The sequence below is a fragment of the Microcaecilia unicolor genome, chromosome 3, assembly GCF_901765095.1.
Source record: "Microcaecilia unicolor chromosome 3, aMicUni1.1, whole genome shotgun sequence".
Taxonomy (NCBI): Eukaryota; Metazoa; Chordata; class Amphibia; order Gymnophiona; family Siphonopidae; genus Microcaecilia; species Microcaecilia unicolor.
In genome coordinates this window covers 294710151-294733324 of record NC_044033.1, presented here as the reverse complement: position 1 = coordinate 294733324, position 23174 = coordinate 294710151, and the positions used below count along the sequence as shown (strand labels likewise).

The 23174-nt window shown below is 46.3% G+C and overlaps 1 protein-coding gene across 1 annotated transcript in view; it reads left to right on the top strand.

Moving 5' to 3' along the window:
* Positions 1-23174, top strand: part of CSAD (cysteine sulfinic acid decarboxylase) — a 324205-nt gene that overhangs the window by 72725 nt on the left and 228306 nt on the right. Inside the window, exon 3 of the mRNA XM_030198185.1 lies at positions 15184-15274. Within this exon, the coding sequence (XP_030054045.1) occupies positions 15184-15274 (91 nt within the window). The remainder of the gene's footprint in view (positions 1-15183; positions 15275-23174) is intronic.

Genomic DNA, 23174 nt, shown 5'->3' with positions numbered 1-23174 from the left:
GGGGAAGAGAATTCAGAAGAGAGTGTATTGATGCATTTCTATTAGTGTGTATGGACTTCATGTGTTTTGATCCTTGCGATAAATTTTCTCAAAGAGATGAGTCTTCAATAGGTTGCGGAAGTAGGTTAATTCGTAGATCGTTTTCAGGTTGCGTGGTAGTGTATTCCAGAATTGCGTGCTCATATAAAAGAAGGTTGATGCGTGCAGTGCTTTGTATTTTATGCCTTTGCACTTAGGGAAGTGGAGCTTGAGGAAAGTTCGGGATGATCTTTTAGCATTTCTGGGTGGCAGGTCTATTAAGTCAGACATGTATGCAGGGGCTTCACCGTGAATGATTTTGTGAACTAAGGTGTATACTTTAAAAGTGATACGTTCCTTGAGTGGGAGCCAGTGTGGTTTCTCACGTAAGGGTTTTGCACTTTCGTATTTTGGTTTTCCAAAGATGAGTCTGGCTGCTGTATTCTGGGCTGTTTGAAGTTTCCTCAGTATTTGCTCCTTGCAGCCTGCGTATAGTGAGTTGCAGTAGTCCAGATGACTGAGTACGAGTGATTGCACTAGGCCGCGGAAGACAGATCTTGGAAAGAATGGTCTTATTCTTTTCAGTTTCCACATGGGGTAGAACATCTTTTTGGTTGTGTTGTTCGCGTGAGTCTCAAGTGTTAGGTGGCGGTCAATAGTGACTCCAAGGATTTTTAAAGTTTCTGAGATTGGCAGATTTAGTTTAGGTGTGTTAATAGCGATAAATTTATTTGTGTTGTATTGGGAGGAAAGTATGAGGCATTGAGTTTTTTCTGCGTTCAGTTTCAATTGGAATGCATCTGCCCAGGTGTTCATGATGTGTAGACTTTGGTTGATTTCGTTGGAGATTTCTTTAATGTCTTGTTTGAAAGGAATATATATCGTTACGTCATCGGTGTATATGTATGGGTTAAGGTTATGGTTTGATAGATGTTTTGCCAAGGGGATCATCATTAGGTTGAAAATAGTTGGTGAGAGGGGGGATCCTTGCGGTACTCCACATTCAGGTGTCCATGCAGCAGACGTAGTTGAATTCGATGTGACCTAATATGAGCGTAAGGTTAAGAATAGGATTCCGTGGTCAACCATATCAAAGGCACTTGACATGTCAAATTGTAAGAGGAGTATATTGGTGCCGGTTGCAATCATTTGTTTAAATTTGGTCATTAGGGTAATTAATACTGTTTCTGTGCTGTGATTTGACTGGAATCCTGATTGGGTATCATGCAGTATTGAGAACTTGTTGAGATAGTTTGTGAGTTGTTTAGTTACCATCCCTTCGGTTATTTTGGTTATTAGTGGTATAGATGCTACTGGTCTGTAGTTAGTTATTTCGTTTGCGTTTTTCTTTGTGTCTTTGAGTATTGGGGTGAGTAGAATTTTTCCTTTGGGAAAAGTCCGTTTTGTAGCATGAAGTTCACGTGGTTCGTTAGGTCTATTATGAATTGTTGAGGAGCTGATTTCATGAGGTTGTTTGGGCAGATATCTAGTTTGCATTGGGATTTGGCGAATCTTTTGAGTGTTTTAGAGATGAGGTCTTCTGATAGTAATTCGAATTCGGTCCAGATCCTGTCCGCTGGATATATTCCGTCTTCTGGGTCTAGACAGTTTAGGAGTGTGGCGTATTCAATAGGGCTGGCGGGTATTTTAAGTCATAATTGTATAATTTTCTCCTTGAAGTATTTCGCGAGGTCGTTGACCCCTGGTGTATCTTTGCTCTTGTTTGTAACTGGTGTGGTGTCTAGGAATTTATTTACAAGGTAGAAGAGTTTGTGTGTGTCTTTGTAGTTTGGTCCAATCATTGTTTTGTAGTGTAGTCTTTTAGTCTGTTTTATGGTATATTTGTATTTCCTCCGAAGTGATTTCCAGGCATTCAGTGTGTGTTCATCTTTCTTTTTGTTCCATGCGTGTTCTAGTTTTCTGGCTTGTGTTTTGAGTTCTTTCAGCTCTTCGGTGAACCATGGATTTGATTTTTTCCTATGTGATGTTCTGGTTTGGATTGGGGCAATTGTGTCTAATGTTGTCTTACATATATCATCCCATTCTTGGAGGAATTGAATGGTGTCTGCATTTGTTGACCATTCGTTTTGGTAGACCTGATGCCAGAATGTTGTGGGGTCTATTTTTCCAAATATCAGATTTTAGAGAACAAAGTGCTAATTTAATGACTAGATTGATGGAAAGAGGTTATCCCAAATCTGTTTTTAAAAAATCATATAAGAGAGCAAGATATTATAACAGAGATTTTTTGTTATAATCTAGAATACGTGGAGGGGCATAATCGAACGCGAACGCCTATCTCCATGGGCGTCTATGTCCGAAAACGGGTACATGAAGAGGCGGGACAGACCGTATTTTTGAAAAAATGGACGTTTTTCAGCTGGGCGTTTGTTTTTTTTAGCGATAATGGAAACTAAAAACGCCCATCTCAAAAACGTCCTAATCCGAGCCATTTGGTCGTGGGAGGGGCCACGATTCGTAGTACACTCGCCCCCCTGACATGCCAGGACACCAACTGGGCACCCTAGAGGTCAGTGCGGTGGACTTCAGACAACGCTCCCACATGCATAGCTCCCTTACCACGGGTGCTGAGCCCCCAACCCCCCTCCCCCAAAACCCACTACCCACAAATGTACAACACTACCATAGCTCTTAGGGGTGAAGGGGGCACCTACATGTGGGTACAGTGGGTTTTGGAGGCCTCCCATTTACCAGCACGTGTTACAGGTAGGGGGGGGGATAGGCCTGGGTCCGCTTGGCTGAAGTGCACTGCGGTACCCACTAAAAGTGCTCCAGGGACCTGCATACACGCAGGCCTCTAGGACTTGTTGCTGCTATATAACATTGGCACAGCAGTTGACACCTGAAGACTAATCTCTCCGAAAACATCCCTTATTGGAATAAGCACGCTTACTCACAGTTAACTGCAGATCAGAGGTTGTGCCCCACTGGCAACGAGTCTCCCTGGTACTGAGATGAGCAGTAGGTCAGAGCTGGCAGAATGCTGTACACGTTGCAGAAGAGTCCTGTCATTGAACGTAAATCCAAAAGAATAAGAAGTGATAATGAGGAAGTATTTGATCCATCAGCACCCTTATACACCTCACCTCCTAGACCTAACCTTTCAGAGCAGGTTTTTCAGCTAGGGAAAATTTAGAAAAAGGGTTCAACAACAGATTCATCAGTACTACCGAAAGAACAAAGAGGGAGGTTACTTTATTATATGAGAAGGGGACGAGGGAGAGGTGGAAGGAGAGGTCGAGACAATTCAGTGAACAGACAATTTGCAAACAGACAAACTATGAACCAACAAATGAGACAAATAGAAGATTATTGGAAATAAAAAATGTTAGGCACACAGCTTCATTACATGACAATATTATCAATTTATCTAAAAGGGAATTAAATCAACATGAGCGTTCAAGTCTCAATAAAGGGCTGTCTTTTGTTCCAACAGCACAATATAATACATTCAACACACACATCGATTTATTTAAATTAACTAGGAAATTAAGAATTATGGATTTTTTTCGGATAAACATGTATACTGCTATATCCCGCCAAACTGCGAGTGTCACATAATGGTACCACTAGAGTGTACGAGACGGCGGGAGCAGCTAAGGAATTTCTACAGCAGCTGGAAGCAGCAGCTTCGGGTGCCTACTGAGCTACTCTTGGACCTTACTGTATACTGTATCTGGTGTGTGGGAGGGCGAAGTGCTTGTGGCTCGGGCTGACCTGCACTTGTTTGATTCCTTTTTAGCATTGGCACTGTTGGTCATGCAGGCGGGTGGAGGAAGATTGTTCTGTTGGGTTGCTGAGTTCCTGTTTCAGCTGTTTAATGCACTGGCATAAAGGGGTTTTTGAGGGGAGACGGTGCTGCGCACTGCCCCTAGTGAGGGGGCATTGTTCAGCACTTACCTGTTCAGCTAACCCTTGGGGATGTATGTTTTCTTGTTTATTGTATGGAGGGAGGTGGGAGGGGCGTAGGAAGTGATGGTCCCGTTTGGTGGGCCTTGGCATTGGGGGAAAGGGGGTGTGGGGTGGGGGGGGGTGGGGGGTGGGGGGAGGGGGGATGTGGGATGGAGGGGAGGGAGGGTGTATAGCAGTACACGGGAGTCTAGCTCTTGGGTGGGTATGCTTCAGGGCTGGCAGCACTGGGTACCACTTTTCTGATCTTGTGTGGGCGGGAGCCTGGGGGTGGGCTTGGAGCGGCAGGACAGAGAGTTGGGTGAAAAGGCTGGAGGGGGCAGGGGCTGGGCTGTTCCCTTCGGCTGCCAATATATATTTTTTTTCGTGGAAATGATTGTATTCCTTCATTTTTTGTTATAGTACGCATTATTTCATGGAACGTCGGCGGAGTAAATTCGCCGATTAAACGATCCAAGATTTTGCAGCACCTGCAGAGGTCTGATATTGCACTTCTTCAGGAGACTCACCTGAATCAGGTTGAGCATGCCAAACTCAGTACTTGGTGGGTTGAGAATTGCATAGCGGCACATGCACAGGGGAAAAAGGGTGGAGTGGCGGTGCTGTTCAGAAAAGGTATAGCATCATCAATTACCCCGCTCTTGGTTGATGCCGCAGGGCGTTATGTCATTCTGGAGGCATTGGTTGGGAGGCAAAAGCTGTTAATCTGTAATGTGTACGCCCCTAACAAATACGATCGAGGGTTTTTTCATACCCTGATAACTTTTCTGCTGAAACAGCCGCACACTGCCATAGTGGTGGGGGGCGATTTCAACGCGGCTTGGGATCCCTCCTTAGATAGGTCAGCTGCGGGGGCTTCGTCCCCCTATTATAATAACAGGGGACTTTTGCAGCTGTGCCAGCTGGTGGATCTCATCGACGTTTGGCGGGTTTTACATCCGGGAGAGAGAGATTATACCCACCTTTCGCGTGCCCACTCCACCCAATCGCGAATAGATTATGTTTTGGTGTCTCGTCAGCTGTTTGGCGGGGTGAGTGGGGCAACCATTGGACCCTATGCAGTGTCGGATCATGCGTGGGTCGAGGTGGAGTGGGTTCCGGGGGGTGCGGTTCATCAAGGATCTAGATGGCAATTTCCTTTACAGTTCAGTCATGATCCAATATTACAGGGTCGTCTACAAGGTAGTTGGAAAACGTATACTGAATGTAATCAGGAGCATCGTGATGATCCGGTTTTGTTCTGGGAGGCGGCGAAAGCGGTGCTTAGAGGTGAAATTATCAGCCACGCGCATTTCGTACGGTCGGCACGAGATAGAGAGATATTAAGATTGAGTAAGTTACTTTGTCAAGCGCGCAAACGGTTTGGGGAGACTCATGTGGAGAGCCATAAACAGCGAGTGTTAGAGCTTCAATCGGCGCTAAATGAGCTATTGCAGAGGAGGGCACATAAATCTCAGGCCTACTATCGTTATTCGCTTTATAAGTACGGGAATAAAATGGGTAAGTTGATGGCGCGTTTAATTAAGCCGCGGGGAGGGAATAGAACTATTCTGACCCTTAGGAGGGAGGGGGGAGGTCTCCATACGTCTGATAAGGCTATTTGTGATTCCTTCCGAGCTTTTTACAAAGCTTTGTATGCCCCTCCGAATGTTGAGGGACTGCCCAATCAGTTATATTTAGACAATCTTAAACTGCCGAAACTCACAAAAAAGGAGTTGGGTGGCCTTAATCGGTTAATTACTGAAGATGAGGTTAACTTGGTCATATCTCGCAGCCCGTTGTTAAAGGCCCCGGGTCCCGATGGACTTCGAGTGGAATTCTACAAATTGTTGGGGGACGGAATTGTGCCTGCCTTGACTAGGTTTTTGAATCATATAATAGGGAATCAGGTGATGCCTTCATGTTTGAACAGAGCACAGATCATAGTGTTGCTTAAGCCTGGGAGAGACCCTTTAGAACCGACGTCGTATCGCCCTATCTCTTTACTGAACTATGATACAAAGCTATTGGCGAAAATTTTAGCAAATAGGTTGGGGTGCTTGCTGTCTCGACTGTTACATGACAGTCAGGTGGGGTTTGTAAGAGGAAGGGCTGTGAGCAAAAAGTTACGAGCGATCTTGGCCTCTTTAGAATATAGCTCGCAGGGACACTTGGCGTCATTGCTGATTAGCTTTGATGCGGAGAAAGCTTTTGATAAGGTTCACTGGGAATTCCTTTTTGATACTTTAGAATGTTATGGATTCTCTGGGTGGTTTGTTGATGCGGTCCGTGTACTGTATGCCAATCCCAGTGCAACATTATTGGTGAACGGGCTTGAATCGGAGAGTTTTCCCATCCGGCGGGGCACTAGGCAGGGGTGTCCTTTATCACCACTTCTTTTTGTTTTGACATTGGATCCCCTTATAAGAGATATTATGGAGAATCCCATGGTTAAGGGTGTACATGTGGGGTCTCAAACGTTCAAGGTCGCTGCTTTTGCAGATGATCTTTTGGTACACCTCACGAACCCAAGGGAATCGTTAGAGGCATTGTTGGAGACGTTTCGAGAATATGGGGACTATGCTGGCTTTCGGTTAAATTTGGACAAGTCTGAAGTTTTGGCCTCCCCAGAAGTACACCAGCGGGATTGGGGACCTGAGTTCCCACTGCGGTGGGCTGATGAATCTTTCAAATATTTGGGGGTTCGGCTTGCCATGGATACCTCTGTACTCTATCAAATAAATTTAAAGGTTCTGTTAGATGACACTAAGGTTAAGTTAGATGCTTGGATGCATCTCCCTTTGTCATTAATGGGGCGTATAAATTTAATAAAGATGACGTTGTTTCCCCGGTGGCTGTACGTTCTGCAAACTTTGCCAGTCCGATTGTTGCAGAAAGATCTGAAACGGATATCGCGACTTTTTAGTCGTTTTTGTTGGGCCGGGAAAAAGCCAAAATTCAGTCAGGAAATGTTAGTTGGGAGTTGGAAGCAGGGTGGCATAGGTTTCCCAGATTTGTTCTTATATAATCAGGCGTGTTTATTGCGTCATCTGGGGGACTGGATTGAATCGACTCATTTTTACACACCCACAAATTTAGAAAAGGCCTTTTTTGTTCCATATGATGTGATGACGCTTCTTCATTTGCCTCGAAGTAGGGTACCCCCTAGATTTAAAACCAGCATTTTGTTACAGCCACTTCGTGAGGTATGGCAGTGGTGGGTGCGACAACTGGGGGGACAACCGTATATCACGGACTTATTGCCGATAGTAGGAAATATAGCGTTTCAGGCAGGGATGGACAATCCGATTTTTGGTGCCTGGGGACAGCAGGGAGTTGCGCGTTTAGAACATTTGTTGCAGAATAATGGGGAGTTGTTGCCATTTGAGGCTATACAAGACAAGGTGGGAGTAGCCTGGGGTAACAGGTTTGCTTATACGCAGGTCACGCACTATATGAAGTCCTTGCATCAGGCTTCTTTGAGGGGTCGATTGGGGGACCAGGTCCGAAGTTGTTTTGAAGGGATGAAAACTGCTAGACATTCGGACTCTGATTTGTTTGGGGCACTGGTTAAGTGTAGGCCTCGGAGAACATATGAGGGTCTTAAGCATAAGTGGGAACAGGATTTGGGGTCCTCATTGACTTCATGGAATGTGGAGACTACTTTAAAAGGCATTCGCCTATTAGTAACGGATGAACGGTTGAGAGAATGCGGGTATAGAATAGTTCTTCGGGGTTACATGTCTAAAGCGCAGTTGGCTCATGTGTTAGAGACGGTTGATGCTGCTTGTTCTAAGTGTGGGGGGGGGGGTCATAGTTCCTTCTACCACGCGTTGTGGCAGTGTCCAGGGGTGCGAGCATTTTGGCAGCGGGTCCGGGGGTTTTTGATCAAACTTGGGAATAAAATTGAGGGCACGGAGGGACAGTTTTTGCTAGACCATCCACGGGCTTTTGCCTCTTTGAGTACTCCTGCAACTCTGCTATGCAGAAAGCTGAGTTTGGTAGCTCGAAAGTGTATAATGCAATATTGGACCTCTTCGGAAGCGCCCGCTTACTGGCATTGGCGTAATCAGGTGCACCTTTTAGCATCTTGGGAGGCTAGAGAATCCAAGATGTCGCCTAAACGTAGAAAACAATTTCTTCAGATCTGGATGCCTTATCTTCAGATTCTAAGTCCAAGGGGTCGGAGTTTACTTATTAATGCATGTTGATCTTGGTTGTGGAGTGGGTGGGTGGGGAGGAGGGGTTCCACCTTCTCTCTGTTTTGTAATAAGCTGCTTTCCATAGAGTACAGGGGTCACCACATAATCTGTAGCCTGCTAAACAGTTCTGGATTATTGGTACTGTTGTACTTCCTTGAATTTATACGGAGTTTTTGGAATTTGAGTGGTACAGGGGTGGGATGGAGGGGATGGGAAGGGGAGGGGAGTGATGGGGGGGTATGGGTAGTTTATAAGCTGTATGGTTCATGCATAGTATTTTATTGTTTGTAAGTTGGCATTATTGTGTATGCTTACTTTGAGTTATCAATAAAATTTACTTTAAAAAAAAAAAAAAAAAAACATGTATACGAAAAGAATGAATCTGTAATTATGAAAAATAGTGTTTGGATGCCTCCCGCCCAAATCAATCCCATGATACAAGCTTTTGAACAAATGGTTATTAGGGACATTGAGATTTTGGAAAATAAGAATAAACATCCATTCTTTAATATCTCTAAAAATGAGAAGAAAGCAATTGAGACATTGAAGAAAGGTAACAGTATTGTGATTAAACAGGCAGACAAAGGGGGTTCAGTTGTGCTATTAGATAAAGATCAATACATTGAAGAAATTAAGAGACAATTAAAAGACAAAATTTTTTATTTACCTTTATCTAAAGATCCAACCAGTAATTTAAAACAAGATTGATTCTCTCATTGATATTGGGCTTGAAGCTGGTTTTCTGACAACCAAAGAAGGTATTTTTCTTAGAGTAGAACATCCACGCATCCCAGCTATGTATATACTCCCAAAGATTCACAAATCCTTGATTAACCCTCCAGGGAGACCTATTGTGTCAGGCATAGGCTCTCTTTTGGAACCACTTTCCAAATTTACAGATGTATTTTTAAGACCTCTCATTCCATCTATTCCCTCATATATTAGAGACTCAGCACACATCATTAACATATTAGAACATCTAAAAATTAAAAATAAAGATATCATTCTTGTTACATTTGATGTGGAGTCTCTCTACACTAATATCCCGCCGGATGAAGCTCTAGATGTGATTAGGAAAGCATTATCAAATAGGTGTGTACACGTTTAGAAGGATACCTACTGAGTTTATCATGGAACTTATCACTATAGCATTGAAAGAAAACTATTTCTTTTTTGAAGGTACTTTTTACAAACAAGTAAAAAGTACCGCCATGGGTGCAATGGTAGCACCTTCATTAGCAAATCTGTTTATGGCATGTTTTGAAGAGAAATTCTTGCAGAATAATAATTTCACAGAGAATATTATGCTTTGGCGAAGATACATTGATGATATTTTTGTGGTCTGGGCTGGTAGTGAATCACGGTTGATGGATTTTTTCAAATGGCTTAATACAAGAGATAGCAATTTGAAATTTCAGATTAATTACAGTAGAAAGGAAATTTCATTTTTAGATATTAAAATTCAGTTAGAATCTGGTAGATTTATTACTTCACTATATAGAAAACCTACTGATAAGAACAAATTCCTACATTTTGATAGCTGTCATAGTCATGCCTTAAAGTGTAATCTTCCTTACAGCCAATTTTTTATTTTTTTTTTTTTTTTTATTTTTTTTTTCTTACAGCCAATTTTTAAGAGTAAAAAAATTATGTTCAGAGGATCGTGATTATAAAGGGCAAATAGGAGAAATGGCTTATAGATTTACGCAAAGAGGCTATCCTGTAAAATATATTGAAAAAGGTATAGTAAGAGCAAAACAGGTACATAGAAAAGACCTTTTGCAGAATAAGGAAAAGAAACATAATGACCAAAAGGTTATTTGCACTTTATATTATGATTATCTATCTTCTGATATCATTAAAATATTAAGATCTCATTGGCCATTGATCCAGAACATTCCATTTTTTGCAAATAAAGAACTGATGATAGCATACAAAAGAAATAAGAATTTGAAGGATTTTTTGTCACCATCAGCATTACCAGTCCCACTTTATAAGGATAGAGTAAGGGGTCATTACCCTTGCTTAAATTGTTCTGTGTGTCCAGGCAATTTGAAAACAAAATGTTTTGAACACCCTGTTACAGGAGAAAAATATCAGTTAAAACATTGGGTAACTTGTAATAAACCACTTCTTCTGTTACCCTCCTGTTCTATTTTTTTGTCTTTTTTGATCTGCTTTTTTTCTTTTGATTTGCTATTTCTGTGGCAGATCTTTGCCTTTTTTTGTTTCTGTCTAACAACAAGAACATACCGGGTAATATCTAAATCGATCATATCATCACCATGGAGACCTGAATGTGGTGTGCCTCAGGGATCTCCGCTTTCTCCGATTCTCTTCAACCTAATGATGCTACCATTGGGCAAAGCATTATCCAACCAAGACCTAAATCCATACATTTATGCTGATGATGTGACGATATATATTTCATTTAAAAATGACACAAGGAATTGCAGACAAAATAAATCGAAGCTTCCAAATTATGAATTCATGGGCAGATGCTTTCCAACTAAAGTTGAATACAGAAAAGACACAATGCCTAATACTACCATCGCAGTATAATAAGATCAATTATCCCAACATAAACCACCAAACCACACTCTCCCTGTTGCGGACACCCTGAAACTCCTAGGCGTAACAATTGATTGCAATCTTAATCTGGATTGCCATGTAAAAAATGTTATAAAGAAAATGTTCTATGCAATGTGGAGGCTTAGAAGAGCAAGACCTTTCTTCCCAAGAGAGACATTTTGCGAACTGGTGCAATCATTGGTTTTGAGCCATCTGGACTATTGTAATTCCTTATACATGGGATGCAAGGTACAAACCATCAAGAAACTCCAGACAGCCCACAACACCGCAACCAGATTGATATTCGGTAAGGCGAAATATGAAAGTGCCAACCCACTGAAGGATCGTATTACATTCAAGATATGTACCTTGGTTCATAAGATCATTTATGGAGATGCCCCATCCTACATGTCAGACCTAATTGACTTACCAGAGAGAAATAAGAAAAGTTCATCACGCACCTGCTTAAACCTACACTATCCCAACTGTAGAGGACTTAAATACAAATCTATACATACATCTAGTTTCTCATACATCTGCACACAACTATGGAATGAATTACCGATCGCCATAAAAACAACACACGACTTGACAACCTTCCAAAAATTACTAAAGACTTACTTATTCATAAAGACGTACAAAAAAGATTCCCCATAACGATCTGACTCCCAAATTATTCCAATTACAACTACTATGGAACCCTCTTATTTGTTCATCTTAATCACATCCTCATGAATGAATATTATATCTTGTCCTGATATCGTTATGTTATGTTTATCTATCAATCCACTTCCAATCCTATGTGATTTACTTATGCACTCTTATTTGAAACAATTGTAAAATTATTATTCCGTTAATATGATTGCTATGATATTCTTATGCACCTATCTGTATCTATATTTTGAAATTTTTATTCTGTAACTAGTAAAAAAAGGCCCGTTTCTGTTAGAAATGAAACGGGCGCTAGCAAGGTTTTCCTTGGAGTGTATGTTTCAGAAAGAGCGTGTGTGAGAGATGGAGCGTGTGTGTCAGAGAGAGAATGTGAGAGAGAGAGAGACAGAGTGTATGTGTTTGTGCGAGAGAGAGAGTGTGTGAGAGACAGTGTTTGTGTTTCTGTGTGACACTGTGTGAGAGAGAGGGACAAAGACAGTGAGTGTGTGAGTGAGAGTGTATGTGGCAGACAGAGAATGAGTGACTGCGTGTGTGGTGTGAGGAACCCCCTCCCTCTCCTCTGCCCCCTTGCAGCCAGGCATGTGCAGCGATCCTCCTCTCCCCATGTTCCCCCTGCAGCCACCCATGTCCAGCATCCCCCTGCAGCCACCCATGCCCATCAACCCTCCTCTCCTCCTGCTGCGTCCTTCCTGTCTCCCCTGCTCCCCCTGCAGCCACCCATGTGGTCTCAGCCCCCCCCCCTCAGCATCCCTCCTGTCCCCCTGCAGGCACGCATGTGCAGCGTCCCTCCTCTCTTTCCTGTCCCCCCTGCAGCCAGCCATGTCCAGCGACCCTTCTGTCCCCCTGCCCCCCCTGCAGCTACCCATGTCGAGCGACCCTCCTCTCCAGTGCAGCCACCCATGTCTGAGGACACTCCTCTCCTTTTTCCCTGTTCCTCCCCTGTGGCCAGCCATGTTGGCCAGCCATGTCCATCGACCCACCTGTCCCCCCTGATGACCACCAACCCTTCTGTCCCGCTGCTCGCCCTGCAGTGTCCGTCCTGTATCCCCTGTCCCCCTTACAGGCACCCATGTGGTGTGTGGAGCCCCATCCCTATCTCCCTGTTCCCTGCCCCCCCCCCTGCAGCCACCCATGTGCAGTGACCCTCCCCTCCCCTCCCCCTGCTTCCTTCCAGCCACCCATGTCCAGCGAGACCCCCCCTTCCCCCCCAGCCGGCGCAGCACCCAAAGAAAGCCCTTTGTCCCCCACTTCGTGCATCACCCGACCCCCCCACCGTGGCACATCACCAAGCCCCTCCCCCCCTCATCAGCCACCCGCAACCGCTAATACAAACTGTGTCCGGCGGCTGCTGCTTCTGCTATTCAGCAGCAGCAGCCCGTACATAAAGAAAACAAAAAAAAAAATCCTCCTAAAATGCACCTCCGTTGAGAAGCATCTCACATTGGCTGAAGTCTCAGCATGCGCTCCTCCTCTCCCCTCTGACGTCTCGGCATTTCTCCAGGGTCTTCCGGCAGGGGCACTGACGTTGAGGGGAGAGGAGGAGCGGCTGCAGAGACGTCAGCCAATGTGAGATGGTTCTCCACGGAGGTGCGTTTTAGGAGGTTGTTTTTTTGTTTGTTTGTTTTCTTTATGTACGGGCTGCTGCTGCTGAATAGAAGCAGCAGCAGCCGCCGGACAGAGTTTGTATTAGCAGTCACGGGTGGCAAGGCGGTCGATGTGGGGGGGGAGGGGCTTGGTGAAGCGGCGGGGGAGGGTTTGGGTCATGCGGCGAGGAGGGAAGGGGGGAGGGGCTTTCTGATGCCCCGTTGCACAGGTTGTTGTGGCGATGTGGCGGGGGGCACTTAGAGGTGCACCGTCGAGGCTGTTTGTGTATGTGTGTTTGTGTGTGTGTGTTTCTGTGTGTGTGTGTGTTTCTGTGTGTTTCTGTGTGTGTGTGTGTGTTTGTGTGTGTGTGTTTATGTGTGTGTGTTTGCGTTTGTGTGTTTGCGTGTGTGTTTGTGTGTGTGTTTGTGTGTGCGTTTGCGTGTGTGTTTGCATTTGTGTGTTTGTGTTTGTGTGTGTGTGTGTTTGTGTGTGTGCATTTGTGTGTGTTGTTTATTTTCTCAGAATCTGCCTTTGCTAATCAAGCAGCGGAAGCAGTGGCCCGTCTCATCTCTCTCTGGGCAAAGTTACATATGCCCTCCAAATATCTAGCTTTCCCAACCTTGAATCTGCTCATGGCAGTTCAGTACAGGCTCAGCCGTAGCTAAGTCTGTAATTAAAGAGGAACCCAGTTTCAATTAGTTAAAGAGATATAGTTTATTAGTATTAATTAGCATTGATACATTACCCAATAATGAGGATACCAGCAATTCAGTCAATCATACAGTGGAACAGAATCACATGACACATCAGCTCTCCTCCATCAGCATCTGCATCTGCCTCTGTATCTGCGTCTGTCTCTCTCTCTCTGTCTCTCCTTCTGCGTCTTACACTTCTCGGGGTGCTTCCTTTATACTGTCTCAACCCAATGGATTCCAATGGGATCCAGCTTTGTCAGCAGAACTTGCTATCCCTTATCAGTTGATAAGGAACCGATAAGGGTGACTTCATTAGGTCCCAGGTTCCAACTATACACAAAAGGGGTGCAAAGCACAGGTGGCGAGATGACTTCATCGGTCATTCTGCTCTTCTCAGCTATTCCCAGCTCCCCCTCCCTCTGAGTACTCTCTAACTACGTACATCTACCCCCTTATCTACTTTCATTAGCCCAAAACATCTTTCATGACTCTTCACTGATGCCAGTCCCAGGCATGTTTATAAGAGCAAAAGACCTCCTCCCGTGCCAGCTCCCTGAGAACTCAGTTCAGCTTGTGCTGCAGAAAAATGTATTTTGTATCAGAGATGACTTTGGATTTTTAAGAGAAGCCCAGCTCTTATTATGAGCCATTTGCTTGTAGAGGCCTAGCTCTTTAGCCTGAGCCATTGACCTGTATTTTACTGAGAGCAAGGGTGGCCATATATATACAGTGTGTGTTTGCGTGTGCGTTTGTGTGTGTGCGTTTGCGTGTGTGTTTATGTGTGTGTGTTTGCGTTGTGTGTGTGTGTTTGCGTTTGTGTGTGTATGTGTTTGCGTGTGTGTTTCTGTGTGTGTTTATGTGTGTGTATGTGTTTGTGTGTGTGTGTTTGTGTGTGTGTGTTTATGTGTGTGTATGTGTTTGTGTGTGTGTGTGGGGGGGGGGGGGGGGGGTTGCGGGTGGCTTTTGTGGTCATGTGGTTGGGGAGTTTGCCAGCAGTCTGTAGCGATTCCTAGGCAGGGGGAGGAGTACGGAAACACTCCCCCTGCCTAGGTCGTTGTTTGTTGGAGGGGGTTGCCAGTTGGTAGGGGTGCCTTTATGGATCCCTTTACTCTCTGTGTTCCACCCTCGAGGGCGGGGCAGAGAGACATGGTGAGTTGGATGGCTTCACCACCATGAACTAACGAACTGTGTAGGGATTTTGCACATGGCTTCAGCAGGTTGTCTTCAGAATGTTGAGGTAGCGTTTTATGTACAGATGGGGCGTGGCTGAGGGCGGGTCTATGAGTGAGGGTGACTGGTCCTAGCCTATGAAGACTACAGGATTTTTGTGCTTCTCTGCCTTGGAGTGAGCTTCAGAACGTTCAAGGTGGGATTTATTGATATAGATGTGTATATGTCGTAACATTTTGTAAGCCACATTGAGCCTGCAAATAGGTGGAAAAATGTGGGATACAAGTGCAATAAATAAATAACGAACTTTTCTTGCTCTGGAAGTTGCTAATCTCACATGTCTGTTCCTTTTCATTTCCCAGGCCATCCTCATTTCTCTAACCAGCTGTTTTCTGGACTGGATCTATATGCTCTGGCTGGAAGAATGATCACAGAAGCCCTGAACACAAGCATGTACGTCTCATAGTCTGCACCTAAGCACAAGTACTTTTCTTCACAATACAAAAATGCCAAATATGTTTGTTAGTTCTTCCTATACTGCCTTTCACTATTCAGAAAGCAAAATGCTTTATAAAAATCAATAAGGAAAGGAACGCTAATCTATTAACAGGAAAGGGATCGCAGAGCCAGAAAATTAGAAATAAAGAGTACAGAGCGGCTACCGCTTCTGCCCACCGTGGTCTCGGCACCCGTGACCCCACCCACCATTAAAAGCCATATATACTAATTTTCATGCACCTAGCAAAACTTAGGGGTCCTTTTAACTAAGCTGTAGCAAAAAGTGCCTTAGCACACCCTTAGAAGGGTTTCTTCCGCTCACTAAGACCGTTTTTACCACAGCCGTAAAATAGCTGATTTTCTATTTTTACCATTAATGGCCAGGTGCTGATGTTGTCATTAGCCCATGGCAATTTCTGCAAATTGACATGTGAACACTGAGCACCACCCATGTTGCAGGCAGTAGTAATTCAGACGATATTCCTGCACTAACCAGTTAGCTTGCAGTAATGTAGATGCACTAGCTGCTTGGCATAGGCATGCTCCCTCCAAAAAAACTTGAAATATATTATAGCTTGTGGTTAGTGCACACACATTTCAAAGTTACTGCAGGACACCTGAGCACCCACGCTACTCCATTTTTAGCTGTGTTAGGCACACATTCTCCGAGGACAAGCAGGCTCCATCTTCTTACGAGTGGGTCGTCGTCCGCGACGGCCCAGGCAACCGGAACTCCAGTAGAAAAAACCTAAAAGTTTGAAGCGTGCTCGCCTGCGCGGGCCTGAACGCATCGCGCATGCGCGAGCCGCTTCCCGCCAGTGAAGTGAGCATGACCAACTAGTTTCTTTTTCTCCGCGCTTGAGGAGGGTTGTTTTTTCAGACTGTTCTCCTTCGTTTGCCCAGGAGACTGTGAATTTTTGCGTTTACACGCTCCTTCTTGTCTTTTTTTCCTTGTTCCTCAAAATTAAAAAAAAAAAGACTTCTTTTTCCTTTGTTTTCTTAGTTTTATTCCCACTTCAAGTTTCCTTTCTTTTTTCGTTGCCGTCCTCAGGCCGCTCAGCCGAGTTTTTTCCCTTTTTTCTGTGCCTTTTCCCTTGGCACAATTGAGTCGTTTAATTTCGCGGACGCTATTTTTCCGTCCATGTCCTCGAGGGCTCCCAGCGGCTTCAAACTCTGTACTGGCTGGAACCGGACCATCTCGTGTACTGACCCTCACGCGTGGTGCCTTCAGTGTCTTGGGCCCGATCATCTTCCGGATGCTTGTAAGCTGTGTAAGTTGGTGAAAAAGAGGACCCAGGTATCTCGGGAGGCTCAGCGCGAGCGGCTTTTTCCAGATTGGTCCGGTCCTTCAACGTTGGCATCGATATCGGTACTGAGGTCAGCGGCATCGACATCGAGGGAGGCAGCACCGAGAGACCAGGTAATAGCTGCCGAGAGACCACTTACAGCTGGGAGCAGCGAGGCATCGAGTGGGTCTCCACCTGTCTCGAGGCCTACTGCTATGCAGGCCCCCTGGGACCGCCCTTCGTCGGACCCGGCCCCGAGGAGGCGTGAGGATTCCAGGTCCTCATTGGTATCGAGGAGTGTCGATGATGGGTGTCGAGCGAAGGCGAAGAAGCATTGCCATCAATCTCCTTCCAGACATGGTACCGAGAGCTCCGGGGAGCCGAGGGAGTCGGCCCCCGAGAAGCGTTGGTGCCGGGAGGACCGCTCACCCTCCATTCAGGAGGTGCCGATGCGTTGGTCGACTGGCAGCCAGGTACCGGCTCTCGAGCCCCTTCAAATTCTGGCACCGACTCCTCCACCGGCCCCCAACCTTTTCCGATGGCAGCTCTCGATGAGCGTATCAGGGCCATTCTTCCAGAGATTCTGGAAGGTCTGCTTCGTCAGCCTGCTTCGGTACTGGAGGTGCTTGCGCCTCCCATACCTACTGCTGAGACGGCGTCTGGCCCATCTTCTGTGAGGAGGTCCCTGCCTTTGGTGCCGCTTGCGGTACCAGAGTCGGTTACCACCTGGGTTGACTCTCCGACATCGGTGGAGGAAGCTTCGCCGGAGTCCAGGCAGGAGTTGACTTCTCGACACCCCCCACGAGGATGTCGATCCTCCAGGTCGAGACTGTTCGGGCTGCTCTTCGAGAGCGTCTGTCCGATACCGAAGGGGAGTGCTCATGGGAAGAGGAGGAAGACCCCAGGTATTTTTTGGAGGAAGACTCCCAGGGGCTTCCTTCTGATCCTACTCCGCCTATTGAAGTCAGACAGTCTCCACCTGAGAGTCTTACTTTTTCATCTTTTGTGAGGGAAATGTCTAAGGACATTCCATTTCCCATGGAGGCTGTGGATGAGCCCAGGGCGGAGATGTTCGAGGTCCTGGATTATCCTTCTCCGCCTACAGAGGTTGCAACGGCCCCCCTGCACAATACGCTCAGGGAAGTATTGTGGCGGAATTGGTCTTGCCCTCTCTCTAATCCAGTTGTTAGCAAGAATTCCGCGTCCCAGTACAGAGTCCATGGTGAGCCTGTGATGATGAAGGCCCAACTTCCTCACAATTCTATGGTGGTGGATTGTGCTCTTAGAAGAGCCAAGAGCACTAGAGACTATGCCTCGGCGCCCCCAGGCAGAGAGTCTAGGACCTTGGATTCTTTTGGGAGGCGTACGTATCAGACTGGAATGCTCACCACCAAGATCCAAACATACCAGCTGTACACCAGCATTCTTTTACGGAACTCGGTGAGGCAACTGTCCAGTTTAGTTGAAGCTCTCCCTTCGGAGCTTGCTGAACCTTTTCACCAGGTGGTCAGGCAGCAGAAGGCATGTCGCAAATTCCTGGCCAGGGGAGCTTACGATACTTTTGATGCTGCATCCTGAGTAGCTGCTCAAGGTATAGTGATGCGCAGACTCTCATGGCTGCATGTCTCTGACCTGGATCAGAAGACCCAGCAGCGAATGGCGGATGTTCCTTGCCGGGGGGATAACCTTTTCGGAGAGAAGGTTGAGGATATGGTCGATACCCTCAAGAAGCATCATGATGCTATGGATTCTCTCTCCCGCCTTCTGCTACTACCTCCTCCTCCTCTAGGAGGTTTTTTGGAGGGAGGAGGGGTGCTCCTTATGCCTATAATAGGTGTAGGTACACTTTTGGTTCTCGACAGCCTGTTCACGCTTGCTCCCAGCAGGCTTGCTCTCGTCAGCGGCGTGCGCCGAAGGCCCCTCTGGCTCCCCAGCAAAAGCAAGGGACGGGCTTTTGACTGGCTCCAGAGCAGCATAGCCGCAGTCAAAGTATCCGTGTCGGACGATCTGCCTGTTGGAGGGCGGTTGCTATTTTTTCACCGAAGGTGGCTTCTTATAACCTCCGACAGGTGGGTTCTTCAAATAGTCCGTTTAGGGTACGCTCTCAATCTGGAATCAAAACCTCCAAATTGCCCACCGGGAGCTCAATCCTTCAGCCCCCAGCACAAGCAGGTACTTGCAGAGGAACTCTCCACCCTTCTAAAGGCCAATGCGGTCAAACCCGTTCCACCAGGGGAAGAAGGGCTGGGATTCTATTCCAGGTACTTGTGCAAAAGAAAACAGGGGGGATGCATCGTATCCTAGACCTAAGGGCCCTGAACAAATTCCTACTCCGAGAAAAGTTCAGGATGTTTTCCCTGGGCACCCTTCTTCCCATGATTCAGGAAAACGATTGGCTGTGCTCTCTGAACTTAAAGGACGCCTATACCCACATCTCGATACTTCCAGCTCACAGGAAGTACCTCCAATTTCAACTGGGAACTCAGCATTTTTCAGTACTGTGTGCTACCCTTTGGTCTAGTATCTGCGCCAAGGGTCTTTACAAAGTGCCTGGCAGTTGTCGCAGCATCGCTACTCAGACTGGGAGTGCATGTATTCCCTTATCTCGACGATTGGCTGGTAAAGAGCACCTCGGAGGCAGGAGCACTACGATCCATGCGGATTACTATTCAACTGCTGGAGCTGCTGGGGTTTGTCATCAATTATCCCAAGTCCCACGTGGTTCCAGTACAGAAGTTGGAATTCATAGGAGCTCTGTTGAACACACGGACGTCTCGAGCTTATCTCCCTCAGGCAAGGGCAGACAATCTTCTGACCTTAGTGTCCTCAGCTCGGACATCTCAACAGATCACAGCTCAGCAGATGTTGAGGCTTCTGGGCCACATGGCCTCCGCAGTTCATGTGACTCCCATGGCACGTTTACATATGAGATCATTTCAATGGACCCTAGCTTCCCAGTGGTCTCAGGCTACAGGGGATCTAGAGGATGTCATCCATCTTTCCACCGATTTTTGCAATTCCCTACACTGGTGGACCATTCGCTCCAATCTGACTTTGGGACATCCATTCCAAATTTCTCAGCCACACAAAAAGTGCTAACGACGGATGCCTCCCTCCTGGGGTGGGGAGCTCATGTAGATGGGCATTGCACTCAAGGAGCTTGGTCTTTTCAGGAAACATATCTTCAGATCAACCTCCTGGAATTACGAGTGATCTGGAAGGCTCTAAAGGCTGTCCAATCAAATTATCCTAATTCAAACAGACAATCAGGATGCAATGTATTACACCAACAAGCAGGGGGGCACCGGATCTCGCCCTTTGTGTCAGGAAGCCGTCAGGATGTGGCTTTGGGCTCACCAGCACTGCATGCTTCTCCAACCTACGTATCTGGCAGGCGTAAACAACAGTCTGGTCGACAGGTTAAGCAGGATAATGCAACCGCACGAGTGGTCTCTGAACATGGACGTTGTCCGCAAGATTGTCCGAGCATGGGGCACCCCCTCAGTGGATCTTTTTGCCATTCAGGCCAATCACAAGGTCCCTCAATTCTGTTCCAGGCTTCAGGCCCATGACAGACTAGCGTCAGATGCTTTTCTCCTTCATTGGGGGACAGGTCTTCTGTATGCGTATCCTCCCATACCTTTAGTAGGGAAGACTTTGCTGAAACTCAGGCAAGACCGTGGAACCATGATTCTGATAGCACCTTTCTGGCCCCGTCAGATCTGGTTTCCTCTTCTTCTGGACTTGTCCTCCGAAAAACTGTGGAGATTGGAGTGTTTTCCGACCCTCATCAGTCAGAACAAGGGGTCGCTTCTACATCCCAACCTCCAGTCTCTGGCTCTCACGGCCTGGATGTTGAGAACTTAGAAGTTGCCTCTTTAGGCCTTTCAGAGGGTGTCTCTCGAGTCTTGCTTCCAGGAAAGATTCCATGAAAAGGGTTATTCTTTTAATTGGAGGAGGTTTGCCGTCTGGTGTGACAGCAAGGCCCTAGATCCCTTTTCTTGTACTACACGGTCCCTGCTTGAATACCTTCTACACTTATCAGAGTCTGGTCTTAAGACTAACTCAGTAAGAGCTCATCTTAGTGCAATCAGTGTTTACCATCAGCGTGTAGAGGGTCAGCCTATCTCTGGACAGCCTTTAGTTGTTCGCTTCATGAGAGGTTTGCTTTTGTCAAAGCCCCTGGTCAAACCTCCACCAGTGTCATGGGATCTCAATGTCGTTCTCACCCAGCTGATGAAAGCTCCTTTTGAGCCACTGAATTCCTGCCATCTGAAGTACTTGACCTGGAAGGTCATTTTCTTGGTGGCTGTTACTTCAGCTCGTAGAGTCAGGGAGCTTCAAGCCCTGGTAGTCTGTGCTCCTTATATTAAATTTCATCATAACAGAGTAGTCCTCCGCACTCATCCTAAGTTCTTGCCAAAGGTGGTGTCAGAGTTCCATATGAACCAGTCAATTGTCTTGCCAACATTTTTTCCCCGTCCACACACCCGCCCTGGTGAGGACAAGTTGCACACCTTGGACTGTAAGAGAGCATTGGCCTTTTACGTGGAGCGGACAAATCCCTATCGACAGTCCGCCCAGCTGTTTGTTTCTTTTGATCCCAACTGGATGGGAGTTGCCATCAGAAAACGCACCATCTCCAATTGGCTAGCAGATTGCATTTCCTTCACTTGCGCCCAAGCTGGGCTGACTTTGGAGGGCCATGTCACGGCTCATAATGTCAGAGCCATGGCTGCGTCAGTGTCTCACTTAAAGTCAGCCTCCATTGAGGAAATTTGCAAGGCTGCAACGTGGTCATCTGTCCACACATTCACATCTCACTACTGCCTTCAGCAGGATACCCGACGTGACAGTCGGTTTGGGCAGTCGGTGTTACAGAATCTGGTCGGGGTTTAGAATCCAACTCCACCCTCCTAGGCCCATTTCTGTTCTGTTCCAGGCTGCACTCTCACTTAGTTGTGTTTGTTTTCAGGTCAATCTCAGTTATGTCCTCGCCGTTGCGAGGCCCAATTGACCAATGTTCATTGTTTTGAGTGAGCCTGGGTGCTAGGGCTACCCCACGTGTAAGAAGATGGAGCTTGCTTGTCCTCTGAGAAAATGAAGATACATACCTGTAGCAGGTATTCTCCGAGGACAGCAGGCTCCATATTCTTACATCCCTCCCTCCTCCCCGTTGGAGTTGTCTGTTTTTTCTTTTCTTGCTTTTTATAGCAACTAGTTGGTCATGCTCGTGTTGCGGGCGGGAAGCGGCTCGCGCATGTGCAGTGCGTTCGGGCCTGCGAGGGTGAGCACGCTTCAAACTTTTAGGTTTTTTCTATTGGAGTTCCAGTCTCCTGGGCCATAGCGGACGACGACCCACGCGTAAGAATATGGAGCCTGCTGCCCTCGGAGAATACCTGCTACAGGTATGTATCTTCATTTTAGCTCCTAATGCAGCTTAGTAAAAAGGCCCCATAGACATACAGAAACAGAAAAATGAAGGCAGATAAAGACCATATGGCCCTATCCAGTTTGCCCATTTATGCCATCCTATTATCCGTTCCTCTCTCTTAGAAATCCTAAGTACTGGAACCAAGCTTTAATGAATTCAGGTTCAGTCTCTACCACCTCCACCTGGAAGCCATTCCTCGAATTCACCACCCTTCCATGGAAAAGTATTTCCTCAGGTTACTCTTGAGTCTGTCCCCTTTCACCTTCATCCTATGCCCCCTCATTCCAGAGCTTCCTTTCAGTGGAAAGAGACTTGCCTTCTGTGCATTTATGGTTCAACATTTTTATTGATTACAGTTCAGAAGAAACACATTCCATTATCTAATTATACAGAAACCCAATTATGAAAATGTATTCAGTAAGATCAAATTACTACAGTCCGTCATCAAACTTTTAACATTTTATCCCCACCCCACCCCACTCTTCTATTTTATGTTTCAACAATTTTATTAATGGCAACTCTGAAATTACATATACATATGTGGATGCATTAACAGTCATAGAGAACAACTTCTTATTTATAACAATTACATAACGAAACACTCAGTCGTCCATCTTTTAATTCCCCCCTCCCCCTACTGTCTTGCAAATAACTTTTTACCACCTTCCACCTTTCCTTTAATATGGGTCCCTTCCCCTATTCCCCCCTTCCCCCCCCTCCCCCCCTCCCTTCTATCCCCGTCCTCTCTTCCCCTCCCCTCTTTAAGATCCCATTTCCTCCCTGCCTCCCTGAACTTGGTTTCTGATAGTCCAGGCAGGCCCTCCCCCACCCCTAGTACCAACCTTTGCCGGGGAGAAAAACAATATGGGTCTGTTAGCCCCCAATTCAAGTCTACAGCAAGTTAAGAAGCAAGCTTTGCCCTTGTGGGCTTAACCCCTGTATATATTGGTTCCAGATCGACAGGAAATACTTTTTCCGCTTTGGGGCCCCTTTTGCCTCCTTAGCTTCCCATGTAGCCAGCTCATGCACCTGGTTTCTCCATTGCCAGTATGTCGGTGGTTCTGGGGATATCCACCGTTGTAAAATGCTTTTGCGGGCCACCAGACATACCTTGTGGCACCATGTCCTAGTTCCT